General features: G+C 36.4%; 1 protein-coding gene across 2 annotated transcripts in view; it reads right to left on the bottom strand.

Annotated features, from left to right (window-relative positions):
- Positions 1 to 18,601, bottom strand: part of LOC581768 — a 37,942-nt gene that overhangs the window by 10,670 nt on the left and 8,671 nt on the right. For both annotated transcript variants that reach the window (XM_781754.5, XM_011676291.2), the window contains exons 3-7: positions 17,038 to 17,121; positions 8,555 to 8,773; positions 6,119 to 6,305; positions 1,925 to 2,001; positions 323 to 1,432 (exon numbers count right to left, since the gene is read on the bottom strand). In XM_781754.5, coding sequence (XP_786847.4) covers positions 323 to 1,432; positions 1,925 to 2,001; positions 6,119 to 6,305; positions 8,555 to 8,773; positions 17,038 to 17,121 — 1,677 coding nt within the window. The remainder of the gene's footprint in view (positions 1 to 322; positions 1,433 to 1,924; positions 2,002 to 6,118; positions 6,306 to 8,554; positions 8,774 to 17,037; positions 17,122 to 18,601) is intronic.

The following is an 18,601-nucleotide window of genomic DNA, read 5'->3' as shown; positions in this document are numbered from 1 at the left end:
GGCCTACAGATATGAGAGAAAGCAGGGCCCTCTTTCATAATATTGTTATCAATTACAAGTGCCAAAGATCTATGACAATTCTACTTGTAGCCAATCAAATGTAAGGATGTCAGTGGCTTATAACAATTATCATATGGTGTAATTGAAAACAAGTTTTATGGTCCAGGGGATAAAGGAGGTTAATGTAAGGTGTATAATGGGGAGGAATGGAAAGATTGATACCAGATGAGAAATAAAGTAAAAAGCTGAAAGCTAATGATTGTCTATTTTGTTTGTTTGTTTGTTTTTGCATTTTAAAGAAAGACAGCAAGTTCATCCTCACCTTGAAAACCGACAAAAAACAGGGAGTGTTTTGGTTTTCCACCGATGATACCAAGGCAGCTTTCAAGTGTGAACAGTGACTGGATGGGTCTGATGTAAACAGGGTTCACTTCATCTCCACCTAACCTGACCGGAATCATGATAACAACTGCACACCAAGGCTTGCCGCCCTCTGTTGATGTGCTAGTCCTCGAGCGAGACGGGTCGATAGGCGGTTCTCCCGCATCTGTGGTGAATACATCACCAGGGCTACCCCCAATGTTATTCTCAGAGTCTAGAACTGCAGGACTGTGGTGCGGGTGGGGATGAGAGGAACTGTTTGTGACAAGATCGTCAGGAGAAGCTTCCGACCTCGAGGAACTCTCTGATGTTGATTGGTGCGAGAGAGGAGAGTTTGTATAAAGATAACTCGGATTTCTAGTCCTAACTTCCTCCTCGCTTGAACCAAACACATCCTCATCCTCGTCCTCAATATTGGACATTTCTGACACATCCTTCATATCAACACTGCCTTGAGCAGAATCTTTTGTCCTCTCATTATCCCTCTCGTTCAGGTCACCACCAGTACAGCTATCAAGAGCTAATCCATCTTCCATATTAAATCTCTCTTCTCTACTAGTATCTGGCGATTCTGAATAAAGACCGACATCAGTCCTCACTGGCAAGCTAGTGCTGTATTGTTGGCCACTTGAACCGTCTCTGGAACCTGGTCTATGCATGTTTGAGTCATGAGGACTTGGACCATCCTTTAGACCACTAGTACTTGTGACATTGTTCTGTGAACCATTGGTGCTGGACCTTGAGGATGCCTCACTCCTACCTGATCCAGAGTACATGCTCAGAATCCTCTCATGACTTTGCGCCAACCTGGACCCAACCCTGGTCCCACTGTCCAGACTGGAAGTACTCTGCCTTTGATCTTTGGTGACAATGGGACTGCTCCTTTGTAAGTGTTCATGTTGTACCCCAGGGAGGTATGCTGGGCCCTTGTTGGGGTTGGTAGTACATTTGACAGGTGAATTATCCTCAGAGGATGGTATGTCCCTATAAACAGGTTGCAGCCTCTTTTTGGATTTACTTCTGCACAGATCAATTACATCCTGCTTGTACACTGTGAATGAAAAGAGATAGGTTTCAGAAACAGATTAAACATACTGATCCACATTAAGACATGACTCTAAAGGTCAGTATAGTCTTTACTAAACATTATGCAAGATAATTTTTTTTTAAATAAATATTTTTAACTTTTCAAGACATTTGGTAAAGGAAAATGACAATTTATTTCAATATGAATGATAGGTTTATATTTATGTGCAACGGCTGTTCACATGGAACCCTTCTCCACACTCGGCCCTCAAGGATCTCGCTTGAGTATGCACATTGCACATGGGTCAGTCGATCCTAAGCCCAAGGGCAGTAACTAAAAAACAAAAATCAAAACCAAAGTTTAATACATATGCTGAAAGTATAAGGTCACTCCACACGAAGGCCATGATTAAACCCACAAATTGTTGGTGTCCAGAGATAACATTGCATTGAAAGACGGGCGGAGGGAGCCACATGTTTGGCAAACCTCATAAGGGTTAAATAAATGAGTACAGACCTGTGCAGTCCTGTGCCACATAGATGCAGACTTCACCTAGAAGTGGATTCAGCTCATGAGCAGAGTCCATTGCTTCCCTGAAAGAATAAAAGAAGAGATAAAAGATAAATCAGTGGTTGAAATAAATCTCCTAACTGCTTTATTTTATCACAAATATTGAGCAAGGATAGGGATGCTGTAGAATTTTGGGTTAGGCAAGGTTTAAAGTAAGGATCAGGGTTAGGTAGTAGTGATGGTCCCAAGATTAATGTGAAGAATTAATTAGTACAACAACCATTGTAGAGCAACTGTTTCCAGACAATGTGGAGTATGATCCCCCCCCCCCCCCCACTCCGGGGTCGGACCAAAAATCTCTGGTAAAGGGATACTTTTCATGCAACAAAATCTGACCTGTATTTGATGTATACACTGTACACACCATAGATAGGGGGTGCTTTAAAAATCTGGCCCGTATTGACTTTACACACCGGAGGTACCCTTAATAACATTGAGGTGGGGGGGGGGGGGGGGAGGGGGGAGTATGATCACCAAGAGATCATGTATTCAAAAGGGAGGCAGTGGAAAATCATCTTCATGTTGACTCTGAGAAGCGAGTTACATTTAGCAACTACAGTTGCTCTCTATATGTATGAGGGTGCCATGTACAGTAGTTACCATCAATGATAAATTTTGTGCAACGGGCCCAGCTCAAATATACCGTGACAGTTGACCACCAACAGCAAATTAAGTGCTGGGGGGGGGGGGGAACCAATCACCTAATAATCATTCCTACATGTACATGTTGTTTAAATCATCTGGGGGTGTTTCACAAAGATCCTAAGTTGAACTTATCTCTAAGTTGGACTTCAAAATTATGGAAAGCTGTTAGCATCTTTGAAAATATTTTGTAAAAGTTTTTTTAAGAGTTATAAAATGTTGATTTAAATCAATCATAATATTCTATTATCAAGGTGATTTCATGTTCTTGATCTGGAATTTATAAAAAGTCTAAAATACTTGAATTTTCGCTTTGAACATATTTTATTTTAAGGCTACAAATGGCTCTCCATAATATTTAAGTCCAACTTAGAGTTAAGTTCGACTTGGGATCTTTGTGAAACACCCCCCTGGGGTAGAAGAAGCGGAAAGAACTACGGTTTGTATCTACTGCTTTACAGGAGATCAGCTACATGTATATCATGTGTTTCTAATAACTGCACTTCCCTATAAAACAAACAGCCTTAATCCTGCAAATAAAACACAGAGAAATCAGGTAAACTAAATGAGACCGGATACTGTATTTAACATCTCCTTGAACTATCACTAATTGAATTTCATCAAAGAATATTATCAATTGATAAAAGATATACATGTGTAATGTACTGGAATAACATATGTTTACGAGCCCTGAGAAGTAATTCATATTCAGCACTAAACATTATGAAAATCCAGATTGCATATTGAAGAGGAAATGGACTTGATTGAATTTATGTCCTGTCATATGATTCAAGTATTTCTACTGAAAGAATACTTGAAAGAACACTTAACTATAATTTACATTGTAGGACGATCTTTGACAAATCTACTAGACAATCACTTATAAAGTGGGAATCAATTGAAGTCACATGCAACTCCTTGAACACAAAACAATCTTTTTGATTGAAAAAAACCCCACAAACTTAAGGAAGCAGATACTCTGATTTCTCATTTCCTCTGACCACTGAATGCATTGTGAACAGGTAAAGCTCTTCTAAATCTTGTTATATCATCACGTAAGCCCAACTATTTCCCCCAATCTTCAGACATGCTCTTCCTGTATTTGTTTTGATTGATTCTACAGTGGCTTAATCCAAGAAGGTGATTCTTCACTTGACATGATAGATATAACACATAAATAATTATCATAGATATTTTTTGCATTGCTCAAGCACACAATGTATGTATATGATACCTACTGTATACCTTGTATATATTTTTTATTTTATGAGTTGCATCTTTCTTAAGTTATGTAAATGTACACTGTACATGTTTTTATTTATGCATAGACTTGCAGAAGAACAGCAATAGACCAGTTCATAGTTAGGACATGGGTCTTATGACCCCAAATATCCACATATCTTTTAAACATAGATAAATCCAACTTGTGCCTTTTGGAATAATCACAGCTAAAGTCATGGAGGTGATTCTTTGTTTGCCCTCTTAAAAAGATTATCAGGTACTTCCACCTGTGTCCAATAGAATACATCACAGGTGCATGCATGAATATTGATTACATTACTTTCGTGAGCATGTATCCAGTATTAGTCTCAGTGGGTTTTACAATTTTGTACAAGTGACCTTTATCTGCGCATGCGCAGACTGTATCTACAAATTGGTATATTGGCTAAAGCAAGTGTCTACATAAATGTTCTGAAATATAATAAATTAAAATCAAACTGAAGCACATGTAAACTTGTACAGTTTCACAAAAGTGTGTAAACCCTTCACCCCCCAAAAAATCAACATTGAAGTTCAATTTTTCACTAAATTTGATCTCCATGTATCTAAAACAAATGATGTACCTGTACAAAATACCCACTTGCTCATGTACAATTTTATTCTGTTAGAAACTTAAAGCTTCTGCTTCAACTAACTGTCATCTTCAATGCTTTTCTAATGTAGGGTTACTGTACATAAATTAGATATGAAGCACAGCAAATTATGATGCAAGATAAAGAACTTTTCCATTCTGTAACCAACTTCTCAGAAAATACTTTCGCTTTTCAACTTTGAACATCATCTGCTGTGGTACACATAAAACTGAAATAGTTTCATAGAAAGTCAATCATAATGTCTCAACTGCAATTTGTTCTGTATGGGAAGTTCAAATTGTTTATTTTTGCAATGACGAGATATGAAAAGGAAAGCTTACGGCGAGTTGAGACTTTTTTTCATTGTTTCACAATAAACAAAGGTTATGTAAATAGTAATGTGATGTAATGTTAATATTTAAATTAAAAATACCCCTCAATTAAAAAAAATATCAGCAGTTACAGCATCATATAAAATTGTGCTTGGGGATTTTCTCTACATAATTTACATACAAGATATGGGTAATGCTTCTATCCACAATACTGTAAGAGGAAGCGCAATGGCTTAGTTAGCGCTAGTGCTGTTTGGTAAGGCATTAAACCTCATTACCAAGTCCATTGCAGAGAGCTTAAAGTCGTTGTTCCCCTGGTTGCTTACTTACAATATACATTTATATGTAAATCTGTAAAGGCATCGTCAATGTATTAAGCCCACAAATATCAAAACTGAATATTATCATCAAGCATAAAAATGCTTTCTTAGCAGCCAGGTAAAATGAACAATCAAACTTTGGATTGACTTCACATCCAATCTCACCCCCCCCCCCCCAAAAAAAAAGTTTAAACAAATTTGGAGCACTTTTGATATACAGTCAAACCTGTCTATAGCGACCGCCCAAGGGAAACACAAAAAGTGGCCTTTATAGACAGGTGGTCTTTGCAGACAGGCTCCTTTAGTACATGATTCAATGAGAAACCGTTTTCAAGGGAAACCACAAATGTGGCCTTTGTAGACAGGTGGTCTTTGTAGACAGGTTCCTTTAGTACATGTTTCAATGAGAAACCGTTTTCAAGGGAAACCACAAATGTGGCCTTTGTAGACAGGTGGTCACTAAAGCAGTTTTGACTGTACTATAACTACTGGGTAGAGCCAGAAGGGGGCAGAGTACACCGTTTCCTGAGCACCACATCAATCAGTGGGTCAGTCAGTATAGACCCTGGCCTGGGAAGGACTTCCCTTCTCTACTCAATATCAATATCAATATCCAGAGGACAAAACAAGGTCAAGGTTTCACTGCACTCTTAGAAGTACTGATAATCCAAAGATGAAGTTTAATAGATTTTCCACTTGTTTCATCGAATGCTGATGTTGTTCTGCAAATTGCAATTTCTTCTAAAAGTAGATCGCAGTGGGGTCACATAGCTTTGTACTGAGCTCTATAATAAAGCAGAGTACAGAATACATGCAAAACCTGTCTACAATGACCACATTTTTGTTTCCCTTGTAAATGGTTTTTCATTGAAATATGTACTGAAGGAACCTGTCTACAAAGACCACTTTTTGTGTTTCCATTAGGCGGTCGCTATAGACAGGTTTGACTGTTCATGCAAAACCTTGCTTAAACTTCTCTCTAGATCTACTTACTTCAAGATGTGTGCAACTGACGAGGGACCGTACCAGTCACCGACCTTCTTGCCATTGTTCTGACCGATACCGACCAACCGATGAACAGAGAAAGGACTCATGTCCAGGGGCTGGTCACCAAACCATCGCACAATCTGACGATGGAATTGGAGCATCTCTTGGGTCTGAGGCTTGTATATATTCCATTCTGAAGAAAAAAAATGAATAACAGCATTTTCAGTGGGTGTACAAAGTAATAGTACGTTTAATGTACATGTACATGTACATAATATGGCTTCAATTCAAAATTACATTCAGCAGGTTATATGTGTTTAAAAACTAATGTCCTCTCAAAGACACCCACATACAATTACTGGAAATAATCTGCATTCAAGCAAAGTAAATTGAAGAAAACAAAAAATTCCTCATGTGTCGACAAGAAATACACAAAGAATAAGAATTCCTTTAAAGGGAAAGTCCACCCCCAAAATAAGTTTGTTTCGATAGAGGCAGAATAATAAGAAAATCAGGGGAGTGAAAGTTTGAGCAAATTCTGAATGAAAATAAGAAAGTTATGAATTATTGAAGTTGTGATCAATCAAATACAAATTGGCAACTCTGTGACTTATTATACGAGCTCTCCTTCATTTGCTTTGTGCATAATATTCCATAAAATCATGTTTTCTTCGTTATTGATGACGAAATATATATTTGTTCCTTGCAGGGGGAGTATAGTTCAATTATTATATTTAGGGTGCATGTATGGTTGAAATTTTTCTTGAGGGAAAATGAAAATTTTAGATTTTTTTAGTACTGAGCAAATGGAAGTTGAGCTCGCATGATACGTCATAGAGTTGCCAATTTGTGTATGATTGATCACAACTTCAAAAATCCTAACTTCCTTATTTTTAATCGGAATTTGCTCAAACTTTCACTGACTTGTTTTTTTCATTTTTCTACTCCTATTAAAACTAACTTAATTTCAGGGTGGACTTCCCCTTTAACAGTTTCCATGGGAAGTGGTAAAGAAGCTCCGCCTCCCCATTCCTTCCTCCTATCAATAGACACCTCTTGATACACCTGTGAAGCTGCATGTACAACTCTGGGCAAATAAAGATGGTTACAGAGAGGTAATACCGGTGTGTAAGGGTAATGGATCTTATGGAGGAAGGGGGAGGTGTGATGATACCCCTCTCCTGATTACCCACTTCTACTTTTATTTGAACCTAACCTGTTGGGTTACTACAATTAGACTGGAATATGTGGTAAGAGGGAGAAAGATAGGTAGGTACATGTATGGGGACAAGGATATCAGGATCTAATGAATTAAAGAGGAAGGGTGTAATGATACCCCTCCCCCCCCCCCCCTCCCCACCCTACCTTTATCTTCACACACCTGTGCTGCTACATGTACACTAGCTGCACTAAGTGTATTTAAGTGCAGGTGGGCTGAGGGACGTGTATACATGCAGGCAGGAACGGACATTGGAAACTAATCAAGGAAAGAGCCTTCCCACACACTATTAACATCAATAGCTTCCTGAATTGAGGAAGTGCGAGCATGATTCATAATGTTTTCGTTACGCATTTCCAGGGAAAGATAGCAGGATCTTGCCCTCTAAGGCCGTGTTCAAATAAGGTGCTGATTTTCCCAAGAGACAGAACTTGTGAAGTGAACACTCAGCATAATTTGTATTGAAAAATGAATCCCCCCAAATAGGTGAATGCTACATGATTAGGAGGATATCCTTGTTGAGTGGTTCGAATCACTTAACTGGGCATTTACATGTAGAGGTTGTGGATTAGAGCCATATGGCTCTACACCTACAGTACATGTATGTCCTGATGTGAGGCATTTTACTAACATTGCCTCTCTATACCCAGGGGTTTTATATGGGTACCCAGTAGGATGCAAACGTCATTGTAGTTGGATTAGCACAGTGCATCCCTGTACAATGCTGCCTTGTCCAGTGGAAAGTGTGTACTACGAGTGCGGGATTCCAAATAAATACCTGTCGCAACACTAATGTCCTTTGGCAAGACATTAATCTACTTTGCAAGGTAAATGGGTGCCGGACAGGAATGAATTCTTTTAAACGCTTGAATGCTGTGATGGCATCCGTGATAAAGCCAGGGTAATAATAATGGAGTGCCAGGAGTGGCAATACATGTACCAGACACAGCTATATACAGTACAAGACTCCACTATTATTGTTATTGTTATTAATGAATAGCAAATGGGGGATTGTTAAACTGTAAAGCAGTTTTAATTCAGCAGTTACTCAGAACTATTAAAGATGTGGTCATTATCAGTACTGATACCAAACCCATGTGATGTATTAATAATACTACTAATAATAGGTATTTCTAAAGTGCCATCTATCTAGAAATTCTATTCCTAGGCGCATTTATTATTACCCTAGCTTTAACCTAGCTGCCATTACAGTGTTAACTCACCCCTGCCCAAGAAGTGGAGTATGAGGCTGTGTGCTAACATCATCTGTCCGCTCCTCAGCATACACCCCCACCCACAGTCGCTGGTGAAGTTGGATCCCGCCAGGGTGGGGAACTCCCTGCGGTACGTCATCCAGAGACGGGAGCTGAAGTCTTGCTTGAACATCTCAATCACCATGGAGCGAACTGAATCCATCCCGGGTGGCCGCTCAGGGTCCGGATCTGGAAGGGAGAGGGAATGATATTATCAACCGAGATGCTTCACTTGAAATAGTAATAATAACAGTGGTAATTATAGTAATAGTGGTAATTTTTACTACAAAGATATCGTCAATAATAACAACATTAATGATGATAAGAATTATAATAATGATGACCAAAATCAACATTGTATTCAGCATAAAGAGAAGCATCATTATGATTCAAGAAGGAAAATTCCCCAAGGGCCTTGGTTTTTCTTTTTGGTGGGGTGGTAATCCTCCATCTGTAATTATCTGACACATAAAATGAAGATAAAAACATTTCAGATATGTTTTGTAGATCAAGTGAAATGCTTAAAAATGTTTTTAATTTGTTTTAAATTTGGCTGTTTCCCCTCATGTACATAATGTTCACATTTTATACAATTTTATATGTATTTTTTAAAAAGTTTGTTTACAAAAGCCTAGATATAAAAAAAAAATCATACATGTAGAGTCAAACTTGCTTTTGATAGCAAACCCCTACATGCATATATGTACAGTGTACATGTAGAAAGACTACGCGTCTACAAAGACCACTGTTTTTTTGTTTCCCCTGAATATACATGTAGCTTCTCATTTGAACCTGTACTAAGGAATCTGTACATAAAGACCACCTGCCTATTATTTGTACATTGTACATACATGTATGTGCACAATGTAGGACGCACCTGTATCCATACCGTGTTACCCTTCTTGCATAAAGGGCTCAAGGCCTACCCAATTGGCAACACCGTATTGGTGTAACACTGTAAGGTGTTAAGGTGAACGTGTCAATGGCCTGGATGCATGGTAGGAAGTTTAGATGAGTAACTAAGCCTACTCATCCACCCTGAAGAGAAAAGGAAATGATCACCCAGCCTTGGACTAACAAAACAATTCTCATGATATGTGGAAGCCAACTGCTATAGCAAGTGACGTGTAGGATATGTGTTGCCCGTTGCTACCATGCAGTGTTATGACCTCCCCACAGAATGACCTTTACACGAAACACCCCCCCCCCCCTTTTATACTACACTTTTGATTTATTTCTGTCCCATAGTACACACAAAAAAGTCCATAATTTTATGAATAGAAATATAAACAAGAAAATTAAGCACTACATAAATATGTAGTAGAAAAAGAAAATGATGGAAACTTATGATTTTTAATTTCTCTTCAATGTCATATTAATTGAAATGTTTGATAGATTTCAATTTAATTCTTCAAGTATTTAAACAATAAAAGTGCAAACAATAAAGTGCATTTATAATACTGATGTAATGTATTTTCAAGCATACAATTTCTTCCATTTTCAGTACAACTTCATTTTCTACAAAATTTTCTTTTTACAAAACGCAAAAGTTTCATGTCTGTTTCAATGTTCTATGTCTGTTTCGAATGTTTTATGTCTGTTTGGAATGTTCTATGTCTGTTTGGAATGTTCTATGTCTGTTTGGAATGTTCTATGTCTGTTTGGAATGTTTTATGTCTGTTTGGAATGTTTTATGTCTGTTTGGAATGTTCTATGTCTGTTTCGAATGTTCTATGTCTGTTTCAATGTAGTCTCTTTAACCCCGACTCTTGGTGACCAGCAGAGGGTTTCCACAAAATGTCTGCCAACTACCGTCAGCTTCCATCCATACCATATGAGTCAAAGCTATCCCTGTAATACATCGGAGTCTCAGTCATTCAGCATGTCGAGAGGAAATGAGTAAACCTCCAACATCTGGTTCTCATGATAGAGCTGGCTCTACAATACTACGTACGTTCACCAATATGACATAAGAAGTGTACAGGATTCAAGCGTGCTTGAACTTGTACAGGAGGAGAAGGGGGCTACCAGAACCCTGTTTCATAAAACTTGGTATCAATAACAAGTGGCAAAAACTGTTATAAGCTACTGTAATCGTGGCATTTGATTGGCTGAGAGCAAATTTAGCATTGTTATAGATAACAAGTTTTGTGAAACAGGGCCCAAATACCCCGATTACTTGCAAGACGATCTAAATATTTCTGCCAAATCAACTCAAGACAATTTCAATAGCTTTGTTCATACCCTTTAGCTTTGTTGTTTTTTAAAAATAGTCACCTTTTGAAACATCTCACGAACATTAATTACATTACAATGACCCATTACGTAATCCGAAGATGTTTCTATGAGTTCATTTATCTAAAGTAAATGCTATTATGTTTCGCCCCATTGGTGCAAGACCCATACTAAAATTCACACTTGCCTGCATGTAAGGAACAAAACAAAACAAAAACAAATCATATACAATATATATGTTGTATATTACACATGAACAGTGATTGATTTCAATATGAATCACTCTAAAAAAGAAAATTTCATACATTTTATTTTACTAAATTAAAGTGCAAACAGAATGTTGCAAGGTAATATCACTTTGCCTTTTCTTTAGCAATGTTAGCATTCATCCAAAACTGGTCTAGCAAACAAAATATTTTTACACTGTAGGAAACCAATAGAAATTTGGCCAATGTGCAACATGAATGCAAGCAAATTTATCTTAATTCCTTTTCTGACTAGTTTCAGGTTGGACTATATACTGGTGGTTTGTGGTTCTATAGCAAGATTACAGATACCAACTTGCCCACAAATGCCCAATTAACCATGGCAACAATTTACAGGCATGATAAGTATTATCTCCATATAAATAGTAATGTACATGTAGAACTGATGGAAATCTATGGTATAATATGTGTGCATTGTTTCACTACTCAATTTTTCATTAGTGTATATTCTAACAAGTTAATATATTAAACAATAACCAGAGCTGCCAACCTTGTGCAACCAAAAAAAGGAACCATAATGGCAAAAGTAAAGGTATGTCAAGCAAAATATAATCTCTATTGAAGTAATGATCGATACTTTAGGGCATTTAGGTTGACGCGCAGTACGTGCTAAAAAAAAAAGAAGAAACATATTACCGTAATTTTGAGAGAAAAACAGAATAATTCAAGGAAAATCTTTAAAGTTGGCAGCTCTGAATAACACTACTAATTTTTAAATATGTATACATGTACATGTATATTCCTATAACAGTGTTTTATCAAACAAATCATGAATTTTCAAGGAATTTATCAATTTCCAACATCCAGATTTGGTCATATAAAAAATATAAGAAATTGTATTTTTAGTTTTAAAAATCCTCTTCAAACTCTCAATTTTTTTAAAATTTTCCCATCCTACAGGTAAGTAACCTTTATGTTTTAGTTGTTTCAGTGCTTTGGACGACTTAATAAGCTATATGTTCTGCATTTGCCTTTTCCATAGCAAATAACAAATCAGTACACACTGTACAGCTGTGCCTTTGAATGAATACCTACTATCAGGCAGCCTGCCAAAGCAAGCTGTCAAATAAAGTTACACGTCACAAATATATCTGCAGCTCACATATTACAGAGCTACAAATAGAAGTGGTGAGGAAGCAGTTTTGAGGTTCGCTTTTACGTCATCAGTGGTCTTAAAAATAAACATGAAAAACTATATATGTCCATGCAAAAAAGCAATGTACATTATACCATACTGGTACATGCATGCTGCCGATTGCTGAAACACACTCATTTAAATGTGTATTTGCTAGATTTTTGTTGGGGGGTGGGGGGGGGGGGGGGGGTCGAGGGGCACTACACATACATGTACATTGAAAATACATTGTGTGCCAAGGTGAAGGGTCTCATTCAATGTCACTATGTACATGTACATGTACATTGGAAGTCAAATCTATCAGTCAACGAACTCAAGAGTTTTAGACCAATTTCAAACATCCCCTGCCTGTCGAAGGTAACAGAAAGGGTTGTCATGGGGCAATTTCTAGAATATCTTGAAGAAAATACCTTACTTCCGAAAAAATAGTCAGCTAATACCGATAGCACCATAGTGTCGAAACAGCCTTAGCCTTAGCCACCCATAAAGAAGTGATCCTTGTACTCCTGGATTTTATGGCCGCATTTGATACTCAAGACCATTCAGTACTCCTGGAGAGACTTTCTGAGGATTTTGGAGCTTCAGGAAATGCAATGAAATCGTTCCACTCTGTACCTTGCAGGAAGAAATCACGTGGTAAGAGTAAGCCTTGCTTCTTCAGGACCAGTAGAGGACACGTGCGGCGTACCCCAAGGTTCGGTACTTGGACCGCTACTTTTTACCCTGTACACTGCCCCAATCCGTGACATCATATCTGCATGAGCATGGAATTCAGTCAATGTTGTATGCTGACGACACTCAGATCTACCTGTCTTTCGACCCATCGGAGAGAGCATCTGCTGTTCTTCGAGTAGACATCCGCTCCTAGGCAGGCATGAACAAGTTAACAATTAATGGTGGCAAGACGGAAGTTCTTCACTTTTCCTCCAGATTCCTCACAAGAAATCCATCTGTTACGGTAACAGTCGGTGAGATAGTCCTTGAAGCCAAGGCCGAGAGTAGGAAATTTGGAATTATATTTGATAAGCACGCTACTAGAAAATCTCATGTTGCAGGGGTGTGTCGCTCTGCAATGTCATCCATCAAAAAGAAAGTCGAATTTGTAAGGTTTTAGACCGGAAGACAACTCTCACTCTCATCCATGCATTGACACATGCAATGCACTTCTTCCTAATCTTCATGCCAACTAACTTGTGAAGCTTCAAAGAATTCAAAATCCAGAATCACAGAGAGAGCAACTGGTCTCACTTCTACCACATCCCTTCTCCGTAACATCCACTGGCTCCCAAGTGGATTCACTTTATGATCCTCTTTCTCACCTACAAGTCCTTCTCTAACTCTACCCCTTCTTATCTGCCTGATCTCATTCATACCTACACACCTTTCCTCGCTCTCAGATCTCAGAACAAATTTCTTCTTCAAGGTTCCTCGTTTTAAGTACTATTAGGCTGTATGTAGCTCCTTCACCTTCAACGCTCCTATCCTCTGGAACTCTCTCCCACTCACCATTAGAACTTTACCTACCATCCAGACCTTCAAAACTGCACTTAAGAACTACCTTTTTAAGAATTAATTATTTTCATGCTTTGTTATCTATAACTTTAATTGAAATTGTATATGTTCATAACTTGTAATAAAAATTTGCACCATAATAGTTGTATCATTATTTAAGAATGAATTATAATGTTGTTCTATTTAGTTATTTAGGTAAGATTTTGTCAGAATTTTTGTTGATAATTCAACATTAGATAATTAATTTGGCTTTTACATAATACAATGTAAAGCGCATAGATGGTTGATTTGATTTTGAAAGCTAATTCACTTAGATTATCTTGGATATATAAGTTTTTTAATGCAGATGATGCAATGTGGAAGACATTATTTTCATTTTGGACTGAAAGAGTTGGCGGGATGCCGTTATGTTTACAGTATAATTGTCATATTAAACACATGAAAATGATATGTAAAAAAAGAAATTTACCAATGTTTTATATGGATTTGCTTTGCACATGGTCAGAAATTCGATATGTAAATAAATTTGAAGTAAAAGATATTCCCAATGAAATACTGTGGAATAATAGTAATATTGTAATTGATAATAAACCTCTGTATTTCCCGTCGTGGATAAAAAAAGGAATTTGTCTAATCAAACATGTTATAAATCAAGGTACATGGATAGATAACTCTCTATTCAATAACCATTTTGATGTAAAGAATCTGTTGTTTTTATTTAAAATGTCAAAATTAAAAAAAGCATTCCCAAAATATTGGTCACAAAATTTACGTTTAAACAAAGCTCCAAGTCTCAATGAAACAATGTGCATTGAGACAACTTTAGATGTTATAAACGTTGAATTTACTATGGCGAAAAGTTATTATAATTTAATGCTAGAAAGGAAAAAAGAAAAAATTGGTTTCTATTTTTGGCAAAATATTTTAGGCCTACCAGAAACATTTGTTTGGAAAGATGTATTTCAGTTCAAATTTAATAACATAAGAGACAATAAGATCAAACAATATAATTTTAAATTAATTCATAGAATATTGCCATCTAAAGACAATCTCTTTATATGGAAAATCGTACAGTCTAACGAATGTGAAATTTGTCGTGAAAAAGAAACTATTGAACATTTTATATTTCGTTGCAAGAAATTAAGAGTTTTCTGGAAAATTATCTCAAGAATTATATATTTCATTTTTAAAATAGAAATTGAAATTGATATGAAAATGTTATTGATTGGATATAAAATAGATAACAGAAAATATACTTTACTTAATTTTTGGATAAATTATGCTCAACTAGTTATATACAAAGACTACGTAAAGCGGAACTTTGGAGAAGTACCAACCAATCCAAAGAGGTTAATAAATAATTTTATTTCATCATTAAAATGTTATTTGAAATACAAAGAAAATATAAAATACTTCGATATTGAGGAAGTTAAGAAAGTATTAGAAATGTTAAAATGATCATTTTAAGATATTATGTTGATCTTGTATATAATTCATGTTTCATTTTACTTGTTTTGTAAATAATGTATATGTATTTTGAAATGGAACAATAAAGTCCCTCTGAAGAGGTAAAGAGAAGAAAAAAAAGCGCATAGAGACATATTTTGTATAATGCGCTATAGAAATATAATTCATTATTATTATTATTGGTATGTAACTTTGTAGAAAAAAAAGAATATAGCAATATACCACATGTGCATGGAAGTGTGAAGTGTCGTATGATGTATGGGAGGATGCCAAATGTTATCTTTATTTCATGTTTATTTACATGTGTATATGTAAATGGTTTTGTTGACAAAGTTTGAATTATTTTCTTTCAGAAAATATGTATTTCTTTGTTGTTCAGTTGTTCTTTGTCTCTTTCACAATTCACATAACATAAAATTGGTTAAATAGGACAAACTTATGACCCTTTCCCAAAAATCATTCCACATCTTGTGGTTTCGCTCTATTACCTTTGATTTACAGCACTAAAAAAAATACAAGTTGCATTTATAAGCAAACAGAGCAAAACGTTCTGCACACACTGCATCCACTTTAGTTCCATGACTACATGTACATTGTACATGTATATTGCATTTGATACCAGAAATTTTAAAAAAGGAATATAAGCTTTAAAATCCTCAAATTGGGGGCATGTTGAGAGATTCAAAACCATGGTCTTTTAAAGCCCCACTGTCCTACTTGTAGCTACTTGCTCCCTCTATATAGAAAACTTCCACAATCAGTGCCTGTTGGTCCCCCATGATCCTCTTTTTCTAAAGTTGATGAGATAGCCACCTGTCAGTGACCTGGCTGGGTGGTCTAATCCCTTCTAGCTCAGTACTTTTGACGGTCTTTAATTAAAAAAATTGCCATTTTTTTCAACATTTAGATAACATATTGTTGTCTATGTTTATATCAGAAACTTTATTTGTGCCAATTTGGAGAAAAATGAGTCATCAATTTAGCCATAATATAAACACCGTCCTGAAAGGGTTAAAGGACATGCCACAGACCTACATGTGGTATTACTGGTAGTCCTAAAAAAGTTATTAAAAAGTTCTCAGCATTTAAGCCTTCATCTTGTAGTATATAGATTTGACCCATGTACATGTACAATGTATAAGTACACAATTCAGTTTACAATCCAGGTCTCTACTGTTTGTCAAGTCAGAATAAACTGCTGGCCTTGTCTATTCATGACCTGAAGAGATAAAGCGAAACTCGCATTCAACAGCAGTTCGTGGAACTAGTATAGTTGTTAATCTAAATTACCAGACAGCCTGATAGTTCAAAGTCCTGTAGGCATTGTTAAACCTTTGGATAGGCCTACGTACTGCCTTCATAACAATATAAATCTAGGTCTCTATAATGGCACCCCTCTCCCCACAAAAAAAAGAAAAAGAAAAAGAAAAAGAAAGATGTGTGACTTGGGATTTCAAAACGTGTGTTAACAACAAACTGTAGATCTACAATGTAAAATCAGTGTAGTTTTAACAAGATCACCTCACACTTCCGTACACTGATGCTGATGCTGATTTATGAAAGTGAAAATTGTATGATTTGATGATTGTTGCTAGGACTTTCTACATTTGATGGATATTGGGGAGATTGGTTGTAAATGCATTTAACTGCATATCAAAAGGGAGAATGAGTAAGAGAATACCTCCTGACAGTATTCTGTGAACCAATTTAGAAAGAGCCATAACGCATACAAAATGCCATCCAAACCTATGATCTACTACCATTTCATGATTTGCGGCACAATCCACATTACAAAACATGAGCAAAAAGTGTGAACATATTGCGTGAATCATACAAACCTTCAGGTCTCTGATGGTAGCACTTCCCAAGGAACCAGATTGGTTTGTGGATGCTGAAATTGGTCTTGGTCTTCACTGTCCATCCTGTAAATAGTTGGGAAATAACAAAAATTAGATATAAATGTTTATGTAGATCTACATGTATGTACAGTCAAATCAACCCATGTACAGGAATACTGTACGTAATGTACACTGTTCATGAACCTGTAATGGCAATTATTATGCAGGTGCATTATTAGGTATGAATAAGTCTAATGCATGCCACATTTTGCCTTTCCACGCAATTTAAGCAAACACTTTTAAATCAAATTTATTATTTCAAACAAATATTAAAAGATGTGTATTTGAAGTTGAACCAACATCTCTAAAGACCACAGTGTACATACTACACGAACGTGATGTATGAATCAGGAGCATGTCACCTAAGATCATCATGAATGACTTGAAAACAATTTTACTTGAAAGGTTTACTGAAATCTGGTACATGTAGCAATCATCATGAGGTACTTCCAGTCATTTACGGTATGATTATTCAATTTTTTTTCACTTTTCAAATTTATACCTTTCACATGAATATGAAGCTTTTTGGCGGAAAAATACTTTTGAAAATAACACAAGTAAAAGTACATGTACTACAGTGTAGTATACAATCTCAATATTTGCATCAATTTCATTTCTCCTCAGGCTCAGAGTGAACCTCACAATACATAGTTTTCACAACAATGGATTCTTGATTGACATTGATGTAATGGAAGAGGAAGCCACAAACATTAGGTCCCTAAAAAAAGTCCCTATTGCTCACTTAATCAACAACCAATCAACAATACCCTACCATAGAACCCAGAATGGGGGAATGCCTCCAATCTCATGGTGTATCGATGATTCATACAGCATGGCTGAACTGGATTTAATAAGACAGGTTCTTTTTAAAATCTAGGACTATAGGTTTCATCACTATTATCCTATTTGCCAGTCACAGCTAGTCATAATGGCTCAATCATTACTGCAGGAGCTGTAAAGATCTCTCTCCGGCTACCTGACTACACCTACATGTACAATCTAGATACATGTGAGCTACAGTATGTTGTACCATGTACAGTTGTATGTACTGGTAAACATCTATGATGAATGCACATACCGGTACTGTAATCAGGTACGTCGTCAAAAAAATGTCCATATATATATATATATATATATGCCCGCCAGTGGAGAGAAGTATTGTAATGGGTGTGCAGTGGTACAGTGGTTTAATCATGCAGCTTTCAATGAAGAAGTTGAGGGTCCAAAATAGTTGCCTAATGAATATCATGCATGCATTTTATCCACTGACCTTAACTAAAAACCAGTACTTACATGTAGATAAAATGTACATGTATACCTACAGTACATCAAAACCCCACCAAAGCTTGAATCATAACATACACTGTACATGTATCAATCCCCCCCCCCCCCCCCCTCCAAAAAAAAAAAAAAAAAGTTATTACAAAATAAATAAATACATGTACTGTATACAGTATACAAGTACAGTACAGTATATTTATCTTTCATTTTTATTTTTTATATT

The sequence above is a fragment of the Strongylocentrotus purpuratus genome, unplaced genomic scaffold, assembly GCF_000002235.5.
Source record: "Strongylocentrotus purpuratus isolate Spur 01 unplaced genomic scaffold, Spur_5.0 spur5_scaffold_3, whole genome shotgun sequence".
Taxonomy (NCBI): Eukaryota; Metazoa; Echinodermata; class Echinoidea; order Camarodonta; family Strongylocentrotidae; genus Strongylocentrotus; species Strongylocentrotus purpuratus.
Note: the sequence above shows the minus strand (reverse complement) of the source record. Positions and strands in the feature narration are given on the sequence as shown.